The sequence below is a fragment of the Peromyscus eremicus genome, chromosome 23, assembly GCF_949786415.1.
Source record: "Peromyscus eremicus chromosome 23, PerEre_H2_v1, whole genome shotgun sequence".
NCBI lineage: Eukaryota > Metazoa > Chordata > Mammalia > Rodentia > Cricetidae > Peromyscus > Peromyscus eremicus.
Window position 1 is genome coordinate 37,447,681 of NC_081438.1, and position 21,284 is coordinate 37,468,964.

General features: G+C 45.8%; 1 protein-coding gene across 1 annotated transcript in view; it reads right to left on the reverse strand.

The window, feature by feature from the left end:
• Positions 1-20,227, reverse strand: part of Flt3 (fms related receptor tyrosine kinase 3) — a 56,395-nt gene extending 36,168 nt beyond the window's left edge. The window contains exons 1-7 of the mRNA XM_059248976.1: positions 20,120-20,227; positions 8,990-9,192; positions 7,437-7,552; positions 4,624-4,753; positions 2,536-2,663; positions 1,685-1,824; positions 1,447-1,600 (exon numbers count right to left, since the gene is read on the reverse strand). Coding sequence (XP_059104959.1) covers positions 1,447-1,600; positions 1,685-1,824; positions 2,536-2,663; positions 4,624-4,753; positions 7,437-7,552; positions 8,990-9,192; positions 20,120-20,227 — 979 coding nt within the window. The remainder of the gene's footprint in view (positions 1-1,446; positions 1,601-1,684; positions 1,825-2,535; positions 2,664-4,623; positions 4,754-7,436; positions 7,553-8,989; positions 9,193-20,119) is intronic.
• Positions 20,228-21,284: the final 1,057 nt, after the last annotated feature.

The following is a 21,284-nucleotide window of genomic DNA, read 5'->3' on the forward strand; positions in this document are numbered from 1 at the left end:
ATATTCATATTTGCATTAAGATGGTAAAATAATCTTTAAAAAAAACCACAAAACAACAACAACAAAAAAAAAAAACCAGGGTTTTACCATGCAGCCCCAGCCAACTTGGAACCTGATATGTAGACCAGGCTGACCTCATAGAGATCTGCAGTAAAATGATTTTTTTTTTTTATTTTGTCAGTTTAATGCAAGAAAGCACAGATGCTGACTAGCTGTGAGTTGATTTGGCATTTCAGCCCCAGATGGGCTGAACTCACCTTTGATAGTCAGGATTTGACGAGGGCTGGGATGTTGGAGCTGGAAAGATGGCTCAGAAGCTAAGAGGACATACTCCTCCTGCCGAGGACCCAGGGACAAATCAACATGCAACATGGCCCAGGCTTCCCCGTGGGCCTCCATGTTGCTGTGCCACGAGCCCAGCTGCCTCCTTGGCTGGTTCACATCGCTGAAGCCTGCACCCTAATGTGACGTCACCTATGTGTGGTTGTTACTCTGCAGTCCTCCAGGGCACCCCTAATTCTCACTCACCCAGCATGAGAACGGTTCTCACGGCCACACTAAGCACATTCCCAGAACAAGGCTTCATTAGGCAGGTATTTAGTGCCAGGTTCTGGACTCCCAGGACAGGGACCGCCCTGTCCACACGATGTGACAGTCCATGATGGACAAGGTCAGGCAAATATTGACCCCATTGCAATGCAGTCTGAGCAGAGACAGTGGCGTCCAAGTGTGCATGGCTGAACTGGAGAGGAAGGCTGGAGGAAGCTTATCTTGACCACCCTATCCTAACTCAGCGTCTTTTACGACTTTTGGCTGGAGGGATGGCTCAGCAGTTAGAGCACCATCTGCGCTTCCAGAGAACTTCAGTTCAATTCCCAGCACCCACACGGTGGCTCACAGCCACCTGTGACCCCACAACTCTCTTCTGGCCTCTGCACACGCACGCTAGGGCATAGATATAGGTATGGTACACGCATGCACAGAAAATAAAAATAAGTTTTTTTTCTTTAAATTACACTTATTGTGTTTTGGGTGGTACGTGTGGCAAAGGCCACATGCAGAGGTCAGAGGACAGCCTGTAGGGGTCAGTTCCCTCCTTCTACCAGGGGTTCCAGGGATGGAACTCAGGCCACAGGCTCGGCAGCCATCATCTGTACTGACTGAGCCATCTTACCAGGCTCCCTTTTCCGTTTCTTAGTAGACGGTTATACTGAAGTCAGAATCTAGGTTGCACAGTCCGTATCCCACATGAAAAGCACCCAAAAATACAGGCAGAGCAGAGCACGGTGGCTCATGCCTATAATCCCGGCACTCGGGAGGCATACAGTGCGAGGTCAGCCGATCCACACAGTGAGTTCCAGGGGAGCCAAGGCTGCAGAGAGAGACTCTGTCTCAAAAAACCAGAAACAGACAGACAGACCAGACTTCCCGAGCCGCCTGGGTTACCTAGGATGGTCACCAGCGCTGACTGGCTGGGATGCTTCGAGGAAGAACAGGTATAATGTCCCGTGTCATTCCTTCCCACAGAGGACACGAAAGCCAGCACAATCCGGATCATGGTTCTGTTTGCAGAGTAGGTGCTCATTTCAAAGTAGCTGCCCTGGGTGTCAATGAAACAAGAGTCTGCATTTCAGGTTTCCAGCCTGGGCTGGACACTTGCTGCAAAGACCAATGGCGCCATTACCTCCGTGAGGGCTTTGTTTTCTAGCTCCCAGCTGAGCCCAAATCCATAGTTCACATGGATGGCCTTGCACCTTATCCACAAGGGTTCCCCCACTTTCAGGAATAACTGGGGCAGCGTGGTCTGAGGAGTTTGATTTAGATCTAGAAGATAAAAATACGCCAAATAAGAAAAAAAAAAAGTCGTTATTTTTGAAACATTTGTCCCATCACAAAGATCTCACGAACACTTTGAAAAACATAGGTGTCAACGTCCCCAATGTTACTACCAATCAAATCAAAATCATCCTGAGCAGAGAATGGCACAATGGAGGAGGCCAGCCCCGAGAAGGCCTGGACTCTGTCCCCAGAACCATGGAACAGAACAAAGACAGAAATGATAAAACAAGACAATCCTCTAGAGACGGAATACCCTTTGTTGAAGACATCTCCCACCTACAGAATCTGAACTCTTACATTTTAAATGGTCTGAGTGGGCCACCGGGACGGCTCCTGGGTAAAGGTGCCTGCTGCCCTGTTGGATGGCCTGAACTTGATCCTGGGGCCCCATAGGACGGAGTGAGAGAACAGACTCTCACAAGCTGTCCTCTGAGCTCCGCATGCTTGTGCACACACACAATAAATAAATGTAGTAAAGTGGTGTGAAGGGTCTGGGGTGGAACGGGGTGGCAGAGCATGCGCTCAGAGTCTCTGGGTTCAAGCCCAGCGCCTAAATAAATCAAACAAAGTGCTATGAAAGAAAGAAAAAAGAAAGAATGTCTGAAGTTGAGTGATTACCTAAGCAGATGCTATCTGTCCCAAATAGCACTCCAAGGCATGGTCACTAACAACATACAGGTGACAGTCCCCAGTTACCTATGGTGAACAGCCTGGTGCATTCGCGGCCCAGTTCATTTCTCGCACAGCACCTGATGTCTGCTCCGAATAGCTCGTTAAGAACCTTTTCCTCCTTTCTGACAACAGCTGGACTTTCTTCTTTACAGCTGCAATTAGAAGATAAGTTTCCTTTATGAAATGTTTCAAAGTGACAGCTAGCAGGCTGGCGGTCCTGCCCCATGGAGACTGCTCACACAGCCTGCATAAGGCCCTGGGTTCAAAGCCACCCAGCACGTTTAGGGGGACGAAGTTACAAAGTGTACCTGAAGGGATGGAAGAGAAGAGTGGATGAAAAAGTCAACCAACGCAACTGTGTTCAGCTTGGGACCCCAGGGACCAGCTAGCTGCTCTGTATCTAATTAAAATAATATCACATGACCACTTCAGATTTTTTTTTTTCCTAGACAGGGTCTCTCCAGGTTGTTCAGGTTGGCCTTGACCTCACTGCGTGGCTCAGGCTGGCTTCAGACTCTTGCCTCAGCTTCCTGAGTACTGGGATCATTACACACAAATGCTGGGTGATCTTTTTTTTCTGGTTATCATTTAAAGACAGGCAAAAAAAGAAAAAAGGAAGCACTGAGAAAAAAAACAGGAGACAAGACGCACAGCTGGGCTTTGACGCAGCTGGATAAGACTGCTGCTTATCTTTCTTCCAAGGACAGATGAGGATAATACGGAGGGAGAGGGAGAGGGAGAGGGAGAGGGAGAGGGAGAGGGAGAGGGAGAGAGAGAGAGAGAGGCTAACACTGCCGACCAGGGTGAGTCCCCAACACGAACTGGAAAGCCAAAAAAGTGTGACTTCTAGGGAAGACCAGCAGACCACGGTAGTGTTCACGGAGTGACACTCTCCCGCCTCAGCAGGAAATGCTTTCCCAGGGCATGTGATAGCTTTGGGGGCTGTATCCTGAGTCGTGTCTTTCTCCACTAAATCAAGTGTGTTTTTCTTTCAAATTTGAAGTCGCCAATTTCCTATCACACAGATGGGACAGTATTCCAACCTTCTTATCCTATGCACATATTACACACACATACACATATTATACACATACGTATATGTCAAACATACACACACAGTTCAGGTCACCATTTGTTTTCCTTCAGAAAATTCAAGATCACATTAGCAGTGTTTGAGAAACCGGTTTTCCTTCTCCTTTTCCTCTCTTCTGCTGCGTCCTGATTAGTTTTCAGCAAATGCACAGTATCGCTGACTTGGCTGGTTCGGAGCCCAGGGCTTCTTACCCAGTGGGAACCCAGCTCTAGCTCACAGGAGAAGCAGAAGATGACTGGCACTCTGTGCCTGGTACCTGCCAGGCTGGCTCTGTGGCCTCACATCTCAACTCACTCTGCCATCCGGGTAACCCCATGCTTCTTTTAAAAATCTGTCTAAGCTGGGGCTATGGAGATGGCTCAGTGGTTAAGAGCACTGGCTGCTCTTCCAGAGGACCTGAGTTCAATTCCCAGCACCCACATGGTGACTCACAACCATCTGTAGCTGGATCCGATGCTCTCTTCTGGCGTGCACACATAGCTACAGACAGAGCATTTACACATTAAAAAAAACCAAAACCCTTCTATTTTGCTTTTCTTCCAGCCTCACTGTTCTGAAGAGGCACAGAGAGCTTAAGTAACTTGTCTGAGGCCACACAGCTTGGTAAACAAATTAGGATTCAAAGCTGGGTTCTCAGGCTCTGGATTCCATCTACTTAACAATTAATTCTATAAACAGCCTCTCCAGAGTAAACAGAATGATCACAAAGTAAACGTTTACTCACAAGAAACTTCTTACATATAAGGCTGCTATAGCTCCCCCACAAGGGGGATCTTCGATCCAACAACAGCAGTTAATCTTCCTTTTGTAGAGAATGGCTAGGCTACCCTGAGGGTTTCTCAAAGGCCCACTTACCAAAAATCACCCATTTCCTCCCCCATGAAATCCACTCCAGTCATTCTGTTGAAACGTGGGGGAAAAAAGTTGAATTTCACATACAGTATGACATCAATCACGGTAGAAAACAACCAAGGTTCTGACAGGAACAGTGGTCAAGGCCACGGTGGGGTATGCCTTACCTCTCCCCGTGGGAACTGCAGAGCACCCACTCCACAGTGGGCTCTGGAACACTCTCCGATTCGCAGACCAGCGCATCCTGGTTTTCCATCTTCCTGAAATAAGGTCTTCTCAGCACGTACAACTGCGTATCTGAGGCATGACAACATACTACCACTCAGTACTTAAAATTGTCTCAGCAGTCCCTCAGAAAAGATTCCACACCACTTCCAAACAGCTAATCCTACCACAGCAGAGTCTGGCTCCCCACCACCCTCAGGGGATATCAGCTTTGTTTGTTTGTTTTGAGACAGCGTCTCACTATGTAGCCCTGCCTGTCCTGGAACTTTCTATGTAGCCCAGGCTGGCCTCAGACTCACAGAGATCCACCTGCCTCTGCCTCCCGAGTGCTGGGATTAAAGGCATGCGCCACCACAGCCCGGCTAGAACAGAATTTAGTTTTGCTTAGCATCCCATTCAGACTAGACCTTTACGTACACACACACACACATTCACACACGAGTCCATATACACATATACTTATATACACACATGCACATACATAAAACACACATACAAAAATGACTACCCAGTTTACTCAACTACGGGAGAGGGGATATTTTGCTTTACCTTTGATCCTTATTTATGTATGGGTGCTCTTTTACATATTATTACTATTAATCTGTAGTTGGTTGTAAACTGCCAAGTATCTTTTCCCAGTCTGTGGTTGTTCTCATTTTTTTTTTAAATCTGGTGATGTCTAAACTTGATTCCAATTCTACACTTTATTAGGGATATCCAGGCCCCTCCTCCAAGGACCTCTACTCACCAGGATCCACCCACAGAACACTCTAACTGCTCTAACTGCTGGACCCTGACCCACCCTACAGAGCAAAACCACCCATCTCTGGACATGAAATCCCACCAATCTCCACCCTGGAAAGCTCCACCCTGCAAAGTTCCACCCCCTTCTCAAGAAGCTCTGTATAAGCCCTGTATCCTGCTCGGTTTGCTGCTGTTTCTCGCCAGAGCAGAGGCAGCCGCCCGCCTGGCTTTTTCCCTTCCCAATAAATCTCGTGTGTGAGGTTTGCTGTGCGGTGTGACTTTGTGGTATTCCCTGGCTCCTGGCTGCCAGGATACCCTTCCAGCCAAGCTGTAATGCTTACACCTAGCGTGCTCCCCAGTGCTAGTAACTGTGACTGAAAGACCACAAGTGTCACACAGGCCCAGAGTGGAGCGATGAGAGGGTGCAGGCCTGGCTCTCACGGGCCCCTGGATTTGCCAGTCACAAAGCGTCTGCGTTCACATCAACATGCAGGTCAACCTCTGTGAGATGAGGCACGCGGAACTCCACCACAAACGGTCTCCGCGGTCACTCCCGACAGGCCCCTCTGTGGCTGCGCATCACCGCAGCTTTGTGCACCGGAGTCCCTCACAGGGAAGAAAGCATCCCGGCAAGCCCTAGCAATGTGCAGCAGGCAACTCAGTTGCAGTGATGTCGACTCTGAGCCCGTGGCACTGCCTCAGTCCCCAAAGACTCAAGGCTCCGTCCATGCGGCCACCTCCACAGTCACAGGAAGGAAAACGGGGTGCCCAGTATGTCTGCAGACATGACGCCTGTGGGTAACGGACCACGTGAGCAGAAGCCAGAGGGCCCATACTGGGGGCGTCTCCGCTGACACACAGCTACCAACTGTATAGCTATCCAACCTCTCTGACAGTTTGCATTTGCATAAACCAGTATTGTTCACTACAGTGGCCACTGGCTACATGTGGTTATTTAATTTCGGAGTTTAATTAATTCACATGAAATAAAATAAAGGATTTGGTTCCTTGGTTACATTAGCCAAAGTTCAAGTGTTCAGCAGTGACATGTGTCGGGTCTGTGCTGCCTGGAGCAGGAGCTGGAGAACAGTATCATCATGTCAGGAAGTTCTGCTAGGTCACACTGAGGCTTTACAGTCCACGGGGCATGTGGTTTTGTTTCTTTGTTTGTTTTAGATAAATTAATTTTATTTCATCTTTATGTGTAAGGGTGTGTGGCCTGCACATGTCTCTACATCACGTACATGCACTACCCAAAGGTCAGAAGGGCACTGGAGTTACATGTGATTGTGAGCTGCCATGAGGGTGTCGGAATCCAGTCCAGGTCCTCTGCAAGAGCAGCCAGTGTTTTTAACTGCTGAGCCACCTATCCAGTCTAGAGGTATGTATTTTCATCCCCCTTTTATTACAGAGAAGGGAGTTGGGTCTCAGAGAGACTCAGCAACCCTCGAAAGCTGGTAGTATTAGAATCAGAATTAGAACTCAGGACATTTAGTCAGCATGGTACCAAGTGCCTGCAATCAAATACTTGGGAGACTGAGGCAAGAGGATTGTTGTTAATTTAAGGCAACCCTAGGCTATATAATGAGTTTACCTATATAATGATGTTAGTCTGGGAAAAATTTGAAGAGACAGAATTTTTCATTCCCAAGTCAAAATAGTTTCCAGTTCTTCCAGCTCTATGGTGAAAAGACCCTGCGTATTGGCATTCGGTGAGCCCAGGGGTGAGGGAAAATGCAGGAGTCCCGAGGCACTCCAGTGGGGTACTGGGGTACCTAGTCCTGAGGCACTCCCATGGGGTACTTGGGTACCCAGTCCTAAGGCACTCCTGAGGGTACTGTAGTACCCAGTCCTGAGGCACTCCCGTGGGGGTACTGGAGTACCAAGTCCTGAGGCACTCCCATGGGGTACTGGGGCACCCAGTCCTGAGGCACTCCTGAGGGTACTGTAGTACTCAGTCCTGAGGCACTCCCGTGTGGTACTGGAGTATCTAGTAGTGAGCTGGACTTACTTCGTATACTCACTGTGAACAGTACTGTGTAGTTGGAGGCTTCACTCTGTATATACAGTAGGTATTCTCCAGCCTGGCTCTCTGTCACGTTCAAAATGACCATGGAAACGATCCCTCTGCAGAATGAGAAAGAGGACTGTCTACTCTGGAAAACACTCAGAACCGAAAGCATCAAGTTCACCCTGAGTCAGGTGAGCCTTCCTCGAGGCTGTGACCCTGAGGGCTACTCTGAGGAGAACATGACTCAGGCCCTGCACCAGCCTCAGCCTGAGCACCATTAGCCTGGCTGTGACTTTTACCAGCCCTCAAAAGGGAGTTTTGGCTCAGGAGAGTGAGAGGCCACAGCACTGGGAAACCCCACAATCTCGGTCTCTTACAAGCTTATGGAGTACTGTTAGTTATTAAAATATTTTGTACAACTATATCTCACATCCAACAACAAAATACTTATTTTGTCAGAGCAAATCAAGGTTTCAAATTACATATGTAATTTATATGTACATAAACTTTTAAAATTAAATTATTTTGAACAGGCAGTGGTGGCGCATGCCTTTGATCCTAGCACTCGGGAGGCAGAAACAGGCAGATCTCTGTGAGTTCAAGGCCAGCTTGGTCCACAGAGTGAGTTCCAGGACAGCCAGGGCTACACAGAGAAACCCTGTCTCAAAAAAATCAAAATAAATTAAAAAGTTTAAAAAAATAAAAAATTTAAATTATTTTAAGTATTTTATCTATTCTTATTGTATACATATGAGTGTTTTGCCTGCATGTATGTATGTACACCACTTGCATGCAGTGTCCATGAAGGCCAGAAGAGGGCATCAGATCTCCTGAGACTGGAGTCACAGATGGTTGTGAATGGTTGTATGGGTGCTGGGACCCAGCCTGGATTCTCTGCAAAAGCAGCCAGTGATTTTATTTTTAGAGTAGTTTTGGATTTTCCCTTTCCACCACACAATCCTCAACATTATCAATATTTTGTTTGTTTGTTTGTTTGTTTGCGACAGGGTTTCTCTGTGAAGTCCTGGCTGCTCTGGAACTCACTCTGTAGACCAGGCTGGCCTTGAACTCACAGAGCTCCACCTGCAGATTAAAGGTGTGCGACACCACATCCGGTGACATTATTGATATCTTGTGCAGGTCTAGTGGGGTGTAACTGAAGAACCGAGACGGACGCATCAGCATCAGCATCAGCATCAGCATCAGCATCAGCATCAGCATCAGCATCAGCATCAGCTGACACCCACACATGCAGTCAGCCTCCCTTTGGGGCCCTACCTCCTATGACTAGCAGATACATAATGTCATGTGGCCATACCCTAATTCTACATTTAGTTCATTATTTCACCAGAGATAAGTTACAACACATATGGATGGAAGCTGGAATGGGGTTCTGAGCCAGGCCCAGCGGTCCATGCCTGTAATCTCAGCATTCTGTAGACAGAAACAGGAGAATCTTACGTTTTGGGGAAAGGAAAAAAACAAAAGGTAGGAGAGTCCAAATGAACTACATTTTATGCAGAAAATTTGGCTCTGAAATCCTTGTGGCTTACCTGTTTTGTAAATCAAAGTGTGGCTGGCAGCCCAGGGAGCTGTGCTTAAAGACCCAGAGGCAAGAAATGTCCCCTGGGGTGGTGACCAGTACTTGCAGTGTGATGGACGCAGACTCGGCCACCTCCACAGTGGCAGCTTCGTACACCACCCCTGCACTGCGATTCCTCAGTGTACACCCAAGGTCTTCTGGGGAGTCTGGCACCTGTGATGTAGATGGAACAATGAGAATTGACAGGTTTTCTTAATATCAAGCCTGCCTGCACAACGACATTCTGCATCTGTGGTGGTTTGAATGAAAGTGGCCCCCACAGACCCATAGGAAGTGGGGCCTTGTTGGAGTAGGCGTGGCCTTGTTGGCATAGGCGTGGCCTTGTTGGAGTGGGCGTGGCCTCGTTGGAGTAGGCGTGGCCTTGTTGGAGGAAGTGTGTCACTGAGGGTGGGCTTTGAGGTTTCAGATGCTCAAGCCAGACCCAGTGGTGTTCTCTCTGCTGCCTGCCAACCCCGATCTAGAACTCCCAAGTTCCTTCTCCAGAACCGGATCTGCCTGCCTACTGCCATACTTCCCGCCATGATGACAATGGACTCAACCTCTGAAACTGTAAGCCAGCACCAATTAAATGTTTTCCTTTATAAGAGTTGTCATGGTTAGTTGGGCGGTGGTGGCGCACACCTTTAATCCCAGCATTAGGGAGGCAGAAGCAGGTGGATCTCTGAGTTCAAGGCCAGCCTGGTCTACAGAGCGAGTTCCAGGATAGCTAAAACTACACAGAAAAAAACCCTATCTCAAAAAAAAAAAAGAGTTGCCAAGGTCATGGTGTCTCTTCACAGCAATAAAACTCTACCTAAGATGTCATACAATACCCAACTACGCTGGTACCTACTGAGAAGGTATCACTGAACTAGAGAGATAGCTCAGTGGTTAAGAGCACTGGCTGCTCTTCCAGAGGAGCCAGGTTCATTCCCAGCACCACATGTGGTTCACAGCTGTATATAACTCCAGTTCCCAGGGATCTGACACCCTCTTCTGGCCTCTGAGGAAACTGCACACGTATGGACACATATACATGCAGGCAAAACACTCATATATATAAAATAAAATAAATATTTTTAAAAATTGGGGGACACAATAACCAAAAACACAGCAGAGAAAAGGGGGGGGAACTGAACAGATAATTTATGTATGCAAAAGATGTATGGAGGTGGTCCCTTCCTGTTTCAGACCACATAGAGTCAGCTTGCATGTTCCTGAGACCCCAAAATGAAGAGCTTCTTTGAACCCTGGAGATGGCCACCCCAGGGGAACACTTGGTTTCGGTGGAACCCTGTGGGTGCTGTTTAGATGGCCACAGGAAAAGAAGAGGAAAGTCAAAGGCTTGAATGCGCAGTGACCAGTCTGAAGGCTGAGCCTCAGCTGCGTCATGCTGAGAATACGTGAACACGCAAATGGAAACGCTTTGGGTACTGAGCATTGTAGCTCAGTGGTAGAGTTCTTTAAATAAAAAAAAAATCATTTATTTGTATCTTGTGTGCATTAGTGTTTTGCCTGCATATATGTCTGTGTGGGGGTGTTGGATCCTGGATTTACAGACAGTTGTGAGCTGCCATGTGGGGGCTGGGAATTGAGCCCACATCCTCTGGAAGAGCAGCCAGTGTTCTTAACTGCTGGGCCATCTTTCAACCCCCGAGTGGTAGTTCTTAACATGAGCGAGGCCCTGGGTTCCAAACCGCACACCAGAAAAAAAGAGGCATGAACAGAAAAACCAAAGGGCCGGAGTGTAGTCCAGCCACACAGCAAATGCCTGGCATGCACAGAACCTTGAAGAAATGCAAAACACAGGACGGACGAGCAGGCCCAGGACAGGGAAGGGGCAGTCCAAGTGAAAGTGACCAAGCAGAAGCTAAAGAGAAGGCTGGGAAGTGGGAAGTCCCCTGGTGTGGGAGAGTCTGAGCCCAGGGAGAAGTGTAAGAGTTCAAACAGCGGGGAGGAAGAGGGTGTGGAGGAGCCTGCTCCCCGTGCCCCCTCTGCTGGAAAAACAGCTAAACAGAGACCCATCAGTCCAAGAGGCATATGTCTACAGCAGGCCAGGGTCATACCCTGAACTCCGCTCCTCTGGGGGACCAAAGGAATCCTGCTGCCCCACTACACTGTTGCTAAGGGCAGTGTCCCTGAGGGGAACCCTGTGAGTAGGGCCCTGGGACATGAGGAGGCGTGATGAGTGGCAGTTTACCACCAACACTGGGGACCACGAGCAAGCCTTTCATGGCTGACCAGTGGTTTCCTATAAGGCAGCCCTCGTGTTACCCAGGTCTACACACCAGGAAGAAGCTGTAGACACTGTGATCTTTCTTTTCTTTCCTCAAGACAGGGTCTCACTATGTAGCCCTGGCTGGCCTAGAACTCTCTGTAGACAGGGCTGACTGCAGACACTAAGATCTGCCTGTCTCTGCCTTTGCTGGGATTAAGGTCAGGCGCCATCACACCCAGCTTCCATTTGTTTTGAGGCACAAATCTCTCTATGTAACCAAGATTGCATGCATTAACACACCCAGATTATATGATTGTGTTTCTTTTCTTGTAAAGTTGGGGAACAACTATGGCCTTGTCCATGCTACCTGTGGGTATTTTGTCATGGGATCTCCCCTCATGTGATGGTTCCAGATACTACCCAACAGCCTAACATGTCTGTGGAAGAACCAGTAACTAGGTTGTGAAAACTAAAACACATTAAAATGATCCAATTTTAACCTAAAAGAGGAGGAGGAGGAAGAGGAGAAGAAGAAAAGAAGGGGGCCTAGAAAGATAGCTCAGCTGTTAAGAGCACGGGCTGCTCTTGCAGAGGACCCAGGTTTGGTTCCCAGCACCCACATGGTGGCTCACACCCATCTGTCACTCCAGTTCCGGGGGATCCGATGCCCTCTTTTGAACTCTATGGGCATCATGAAAGCATGTGGGGCACAGACATACATATAGGCAAATCGGTCATGCACATAAACCAAAAAAATTAAAGGTCTATTTTTTTCAAAAAGATATAGAGTGTCTCTCAAATGTACAAGAAGATGTTGAAACCCGCATAAATGAAAACACTTCTCATCTATGAGACTGGCAAACCCTGAGAAGTCTGCCAACACATTCTGATAGCGAGGCTTTGAGGAAGTGGATGCTCACTCACACACTGCGGCAGGAGTTTACAGCAAACAGCCTTGGGGGGGCGGGATTCAGCAACACCTGAGAAATGTAAGCACGTAAGCTGTGAGAGCCAGCAATCCCCATATGCATCAACGGCAGTACTGTCTGTAATGTCAAAATACTGGAAATGATTTAAATGCTCAGACAGAGGAGAGTAGCTACGGTATATCCATACAGTGAGTTTCACAAGGCCGTTTTTTTTAAAAAAAAAAAAAGAATAAGGACACACTCTGGGAACTGATTTGCCCTGATTTCCTGCATCACTCGAAGGGAACAGGCTTACTACAACACTCTCCTCAGCAAGTGTGTGATCAGGAGCAAGAGAGAGGTGTGAGTGAAACACACATGCATCTGCTTGTTTTGTACAAGGAAGTCAGGCCCAATACCTAAGAACTAGAGGAGTCAGCTCACTTCGGGAGAAAGGCAGGACTCAGGGATGGATATGGAGGAGATACTTCTCTGAGTACACATTCCTAAAATAAAAAGACATGAACGCATGTGTAAGCATATGTGAGTTTATGTGTACCACATGTGTGCAGGAGCCTGCAGAAGCTAAGAGGCAACCCCAGGAGGTCATCAGATTCCCTGGAACTGAAGTTAGCCACCATGTGGGTGCTGGGAATGGAACCCAGGTCCTCTGCAAAAGCAGTAAGTGCTCTGAACTGCTAACACATCTTTCTCCCTCCAGTGTCTTATTTTTTTTTTCAGTGCTGGGGCTGGAACCCTGGGTTTCACATATGCAAGGCACCTGCTCCTACTACTGAGCTAAACTCATAGCCCTAAATGTACTCTTTTTAAAATATGTAACTCTGACTTCTAGCATCCAAAATAAATTTTAAGAGTAAACAAAGAGCCAGCAGCCAGGCCTAGCAACCTCTAATCTAAGACTTGGGAGGACTTCGAGAGTGTGAGGCCAACCTGAACTATGTAGTTCCAGGCCAACTTAGGCTATACAATGAGGCCCGGTGTCAAAAAGTGCAAGGAGAGAGGAGCCACACAACCAGGATATTGTGGAAAGGCATCAAAACGGAATCTAAGCCAAAGTAATCCAACTGTGTTGGAAATGAATCTCAAAAGCAAATGATAATGGTAAGGCAGAAAAGAGCTGACATACATCGTAGATCCGCATCCAATGTGGAGGCTTGACTATCCAAACATAGGGCCTGAGAAAGCAAAGGAAAGTTCTGGACAAGGAGCTGGACATGGCTTCCTGGCGCCACAGTCTCTCAGGCGGCCGCTGATCCCTTCATACGGAAGCACAGCTACCAGCCACTGCTCGTGGGCTTGAGCCCGCCACCAGCCACGTGCTAAGTGGAGCCACACAGCGGAAAGACTGGCCCTTTAAGGCTCGGCTCATGCTGCAAATGTACAGAAAGCCCAGGTCCAGACACACACAAAAAATCTCTAAAAAGGTACAGTATGCTTAAAGAGGTGCTTAGGTGCTAAATAAAGAAAAGGAAATGGGTATAGACAGTCACAGAAAAAAATAAACAGTTTAAAAGTAATAAAGTCTTTAAAGAGAGAGTAAAGTAATATTAAAAACATCAGCCATGTAAGGATGGGAAATAGAACACAGGGAGTTTGGACCTTATATGGTGCTTCGTTAATTTTGAATCTTTTGAATGCTAATGAACAGAGAATGGCACTTGCTGAGAGACACTGGATTGTGGAAGGGACTGCTGAGTTAAACCAGCTAATATACTTTAGGGATGTCTTGGCTTCAGAATGGAAATTGAGAAATGTGTTGCATTTGGGGAGAGGTTATGCTTTTGTTTCTATAGGAAATGAAAAACCATGGGTTCCTTCAAAGTTAATAATAAAGATCAGATTTGACCAGGGGAGGCCTCCTGAAGATCCTGGCCACAGACATGAGGGAAAAAGCCAGGAAAGACTACAGGACAAGTGACAGATATGCTGACCTCTTAACATGGGAACAGCTCTGAGACTGGATGAGACATGATAAACCTTGTTAGCTACAGAGTCCTCATGATTTACTATTACATGCCATCCTTTCATATAACATGGATTGAGGTTTACAATATAGTTTGGTTATGCAGTCCAAACAGACTTATAAAGTTGACAGATGCCTTTTATCTGCTCAAATATAGAAAAAAATCTTTAGCTGACTGTGCACACTGCACATTCCATACTTGTTTTAAGGCGGACATATATATGTTATCTTTAAAAGTTTGTGTGCTTTCTGAAAAAAGAACCAGAAACCAATGAAGACAAGTAGCTCAGGTAATACAGCCTCTCAGAATGCCTGTTACAGTTTCTTCAAAACTCTGCATTCAGAACAACTTCAAACCTACTAACTGAGATGGTCCAGCCTCACATACTACTCCAGCCAAAACTTCAGATAAGCCCTGTATTTTCCTGCTACATAGAAACTGGACAACAAATGTTACAGCTAGTTTTCTCAGTACTTAACTATTATCCCAATTTTCTCAGAGTCCCCTAAAGATGCTCTTACCCACAGACAACAGGAAACAGTCTAGAGAACATAATGCCCACATTCCCAAGAGGTGGGGTGGCTGGTTTTTGGATGTTTGGTGGATGTTTGTCATCATTTAGGGAGGTTGGTTGTAAGTTGTTATTGGTCATAGTTAGGAAGGAAATTAAGCAAAGGAGATTAGATTCAGGGATCTTGTTCCAAAAAGAAAAAAAAAAGTATGGGTGAGGGGTACAGGAATGATAGCATAAAAGTGTAGATTATTGAATCTTTTTTTTTTTTTTTTTTTTTGGTTTTTCGAGACAGGGTTTCTCTGTGTAGCTTTGCGCCTTTCCTGGAACTCGCTTTGGAGACCAGGCTGGCCTCGAACTCACAGAGATCCGCCTGGCTCTGCCTCCCGAGTGCTGGGATTAAAGGCGTGCGCCACCACCGCCCGGCCTTAAATGTGTAGCCCAGGCTGGCCTCGAACTCATGATCCTCCTGTCTCCTCCTCCTTCAGCAAATCCTACCGGCGTGCGCCACCACAACCGGCTGCTTTTTTTATATTGATACAAATTTAAGGTTATTTTTGTTTTAACATACTATATATATGTTTCTACTTTTTTTTTTCTGAGACAGGGTTTCTCTGTAGCTTTTGGAGCCTATCCTGGAACTAGCTCTGTAGACCAGGCTGGCCTTGAACTCACAGAGATCTGGTTGTCTCTGCCTCCTGAGTGCTGGGGTTAAAAGTGTGCACCACCACTGCCTGGCATGTTTCTACTCTTGTTTAAGGTATTGTACCTATGCAGCTCATTTAAAAATGTAATGTAAAGTTCTAGTCCTTAAAGGCTATTATTACAAACTGCTTAGAATAATTAAAAAATGTAGGTTAGTAGTTAGTCATCTATAACCATCAAATTTGTAGTCACATAGGTATGGTTTCAAGGTTAAACAAATATATATTTTTTTGATAGATAAGTGGTCTTCAAACACCTCAGAGACCTACAAAATATGACATTTAAAATGTTTTAATAACACAAGGCTTTTCATGACAGTGAGACACACCTGCTCCTGGCAGCACCAATTTACTTCAAAAAAGGATGATGGACATTGAAGAACCTCCATATGGAGCTACTTTCAATGTGGCAAAGCTAGCCATCTGGGTAAGAAACTGCCCTTGCCTTGATTACCGACAGTATGCTGTCCAAACTGGACAAGCAGGACACAAAAGAAGGTGACTGTTGAACTTTGCCAAGACAAGGTAGGACAGTCCTTCAAAATTCCTGCTTCACAGAAAAGTCTCTCAGATATTCTAGGCCCATAGGCTGAAGATGGATGCCGAATGTTACAGAGAAACTTGGGTGACTGTCCAGGCAGTCAGCTGTTTCTGTCATTTCTATAATTTTGGAAGTTGTTTGCTTTGCACTTCCTGTTTACTCAGGTAATATTATACCTTTCTTGGGTCTCTGATGGGGGTTGGAGACTAGATAGTTATACCTTTTTGTTGTTGTTGTTATTATCAAATTCAAAAAAGATACTTACAAAAGAGATGTAATGTTTCTAAGATTGAGAGATATAAAAGCTTAAATAGTTTATCTAATAAAATATTTTAAGGTCTAAAAAGATATTTTTAGGATGGTAATACTAAGTGACGATAGAAAGTGGTTTAGGTATAAACTTTAGATTCATCAAAATGGGATAGATAATAAAGTGTTTTCTGTAAATATGCCAAATACAAATGGACTGGACATTGTAAATGTAATTCTTACCTGATAATTGTTCTTTTTTTTTAAACTTATTTATTTTATGTATACAAGTGTTCTACCTACATGTACACCTTTAGGACAGAAGAGGGCATCAGATCCCACTAGAGATGGTTGTGAGCCACCATATGGTTGCTGGGAACTGAACTCAGGACCTCTAGAAGAGCAGCCAGTGCTCTTAACCTCTGAGCCACCTCTCCAGCCCCCTGATAAACTGTTCTTATTGTATATAGTTTTACTATGTTAGAGTTGAAAAAAAAAAAGTTTCCTTTTTATTCAGACAAAAAGGGGGGAATGTTGTGGGATATTTGTACACCATGTGAAAATATATTGCTGTGATCGGTGTAATAAAAAGCTGAATGGCCAATATCTAGGCAAGAGAGTATAAGCAGGACTTCCAGGCAAAGAAAGAACTCTGGGAAGAAAGGCGGAGCAGCCAGCCAGATGCAGAGGAAGCAGGAGGGGCAGTATGGAGATGACATAATGAGCCTCATGGAAGAATGTAGATTAAGAAATACAGGTTAATTTAAGTTGTAAAAACTTGTTAGGAACAAACCTAAGTTAAGGTCAAGCTTTTATAATTCATAACAAGCCTCCATGTCATTATTTGTGGGCTGGTGGTCCCGATGAGGAAGTACTACTGCAATAGATCCCTTTGGACAATAAATGTTGGATACTACACAACAAAGACAAAAATCACTGTGTGCAATTCCCATGCACAGCTCTGCTAGTGCTCACGCATACTGGTCAGCACTGTTGAGACTCATTTATAAACTAGAACGAATAAATAAAGAAGCATATCACAGGTATGAGCCAGGTCTCTTACTTTCATAGAGAAGTAAAAAAAGAAATGTGTAGGCCGGAATGAGCTCTCACATGTTGTACTGAAACTGCAGCTTTCAGCATTAACTTAGGGGGGAAAAGTGATGGACAGTCATGTGGTAGTAGTGAGTGTTGCCCTCAATGGGCTCAAGATCTACACAAATACTGAATGTCATGAGTCTGTGATGAACTATGAGTAACTATAGATAACTCAGTAAATAAATAAATAAATAAAAGGGGGAAAAGCTATAACTCTTCCTCATGATATCATTCCAATTAATAAATACAGAAGAAGCCAGGCATCTACCTAAGGATGCTTGGTCATTCAAAACACCACTGGACTATAGGATTTCCATAAAGATGTCTCAAGAACGTATAAATTCTTTTATCCACAAGTTGCTTTTGGTCATGGTCTTTATCACAGTGACAGACTAAAGTCCCAGCAGAACAGGTTGTACTTCAACAAGAACCTGAGGACGAGAGCTCATTTTTTTTTTTTTTTCAGTTTTTCGAGAAAGGGTTTCTCTGTGTAGCTTTGTGCCTTTCCTGGAACTCCCTCTGTAGTCCAGGCTGGCCTTGAACTCACAGAGATCCACCTGCCTCTGCCTCCCTAGTGCTGGGATTAAAGGCGTGCACCACCACCGCCCGGCAAAAGCTCATCTTTCTGCAGTTCACATTGCACGGCTATTTGATAGAATATTTTAAGTCTTTGTCTTCACATGTGGTGGTTTGAAAGAAAACGGCCCCCAGTGAGAGTGTCACTATTAGGAGGTGTGGCTTTGTTGGGGTGGTGTGACCTTGTTGGAGGAAATATGTCACTGTGGGGGTGGGTCTCCTATGCTCAAGATAGTGCCCAGTGTATTAGTCTACTTCTTGTTGCCTGCATATCAACATGTGGCAGCTCCTTCTCCATCACCATGTCTGCCTGCATGCCACCATGCTCTCTACTGTTTCACAGAGAAACCTTATTTTGACAAAAAAAGAAAAGAAAAGAAATTTTGTTTAAATGGAAGTGTTTATGTGTGTGTGTGTGTGTGTATGTGTTTGTAGTATATATTTGCCTATATGCTGCTATTGAAACCCATTTCATATTGTTATTAAAAACTTAAGATTATTTCTAGATCTGATAGTCAGAGGAGGGCAAGCCATACCATGTATTTTTCTGAAAACAGAGTTAGTGAATCTTAAACTGGAAATGTGCAGAGAGTTAGTGACACAGTCTTATTGGATGTATAGAGATGTCTAGGATTTTCAGTTCTCTATCATGTGGGCTTCCTTCATTTGAGTTCTTTCACTAAACACCTATTTTAAGAAGCAGACAGGTGGGGATAACCGAGTTAGATGACTATACCAAAGAGAGGGGACTGCGGAGATGGCTCAGTGGTTAGAGCACACTGGCTGCTCTCCCAGAGGACCTGGTTCAGTTCCCAGCACCCACATGGCAGCTCACAGCCTTCTGTGATTCAAGATACAGGGAATTCAATACCCTCTTCTGGCCTCTGTGGGCACCACGCATGCACACAGGGCACAGACATACATGCAGGCAAAACACCCACACACATAAAACAAGTAACAATAACAAAATTTTAAAGAGAGAGGACTGAGCTGGAGAAGGCTCAGTGGTAAAGAGCACTTGTTGCTCTTGCAGAGGACCTAGGTTGGATTTCCAGCACCCACATGGTGGTTCACAAGTGTTGCTAACTCCAGTTCCAGGAGATATGATGCCCTCTTTTGGCCTTGGTGGGCACTGCATGCACATGGTGCACATAAAAATAAATAAATCTTTAGAAAAGAAAAGGGAAATGTAGGCAGTGTAGGAAATGTAGCTCAATGGGCTGTGGGAGCCCATTTTCAGGTTTCCTAGTAGGGCTTTACCCAGCAGGTCCTCATAGAGAGAATGATTAGGACCACGGGCCTAAGTGCAGGTGTCTGAGATGGTCTGCACTTGCTGTGCTGGGGGAGGAGGTCTTTTGCTCCACCCCTTGGCATCTCTATAAACACCCTGGGGCAGAGACAGTGAGGGCCAGATGGAATAGGTTCCAGGCCCTCTCGAGGCTGTCCTTTATTCTCTATCTGTTTATCTCCACAATATAAATCCTTCTGTCTAATATTTCCTGCTGCTCACACTCAAGAAAACTCTGGGGAACTGTGGGGTTGGTGTGTAAACGCCCCGCAGTGGGCAAAGGCATCTGCTGCAAAGCAAGAGAACCAGCTTGCTCCAGTTGTCCTCACACCAGCATGCCTACGTACACACACACACACACACACACACACACACACACACACACACACACACACGTAAGCACGTAAGGGGGAGGAAGATGGGAAGAGAGAGAAATGCTCACCACTTTTTTTTTTTTTTTTTTTTTTGGTTTTTCGAGACGGTTTCTCTGTGTAGCTTTGTGCCTTTTCCTGGATCTTGCTCTGTAGACCAGGCTGGCCTTGAACTCACAAAGATCCACCTGCCTCTGCCTCCCTAGTGCTGGGATTAAAGGCGTGCGCCACCACCACCCGGCAAACTGAAAACTGAAACCGCCCAACATGGGCTCGAACCCACGACCCTGGGATTAAGAGTCCCATGCTCTAACCGACTGAGCTACCTGGGCAGTTTGCTCACCACTACTTCACACTAGGTATACATGCCCTTTCAAATCCACAGCCACAAGAGAACATGGATCTTCTCATGTGCATGTGTGTACACACGCACACTAACCCTCAGTGCTGGGAATCCAATCCACAGCCTCTCCCAGAATACAGTTCTTGATGCCTTTGGTGGTGAGGGAGACGGCGGTATAGATGCTGCTGACCCAAGGAGAGTGTCTAGCACACTGAAGGGATGCCCACTTAGTCATGACAGGTGTCAGCAGCCTACAAAGTATAGTCTCTAGAGCAAAACAGAGGGAACTTTACGTTCACATCACGTTACCATCATATATGACGACGGCTTTCCAGCTGATGAGCCATTGTTCTTATGTCTGATTAAAACACACTTGATCACAGGCAGATCTTGGTCTGTAATGGTCTCAAGCATCATCACTGACAAAACAGCTGTAAAACAAAACCAAAATAACGACATTAGTACGTATAAACACACACGCACGCACGCACGCACGCACGCACGCACGCACGCACCTTAGGGAGAAAAGAAGTGTTTGTCTTACCACAGAACAAAGAAACGAAATGCAATCAGGGAAAAGTGACCAACAGAAAAGAACACGGGAAGTGACGTTTCATGAAAACCAGTCTACTCTACGTGAGGGATGCAGCCATTGAGAGCAGCATCCCATGGAGCCACCTTCAGTGACGGGAATGTCCCCATCTGTGCTGTCCAGCATGGTGGTCATTGACCACATGTAGCCATTAAACTTTTGAAATGAGGCTGGTGGTATTGAAAAACTGATGCTGTTAACTCCGGGGTCCTGTAGTGGAGAGCGCTTTCTCTGTCTCTCTCTGTTGCTCTCTGCCTCTGTCTCTGTCTCTCTCTCTCTCTCTCTCTCATTGGAGATCACATCAAAGATCTCAGAAAATGCATGCTAGGTCAATACCCTAGCAATACGTACTCTCTAGCAAGGTACACCCCAACCCCAATCTCTCAAGTTTAAGAATTTTTAGAGCTTTATTGAGGTATTCATTTATTTACTTTTAATTAATTTTGAGCTAGCATACAAAGCAATGTGTTTCATGATGGCATTTTTTTGTGTGTGTTGAGTTTTACTTAACCTTTTTGATTCAGTAAATGCAACTATTTCAGTGGTCATAGTGATATTTCGACACAAACATGCTCTGTGGAACGACCACCAGAACCAAGCTTACTCACTGACCCAGTGGCTCACGCACTGCCCTAAAGAATGAGTAAACCCCAGATCACACCCAGTGATTTGAATGATGGGCTTGATTGAAGCAAGAGGTAAATATGTGAGTCCAGCCATCTCTGTCCTTGCAATCTCAGGGTCTCGGGGATGTTAACACTCCTTCTTGTCCCACTCTCTAATGTTTTTACCCTCCACTCTTTTTTTTAAATGTGATTTTGCCAGGTGTGGTGATGCGTGTCTTTAATCCCAGCACTTGGGAGGCAGAGATAAGTGGATCTC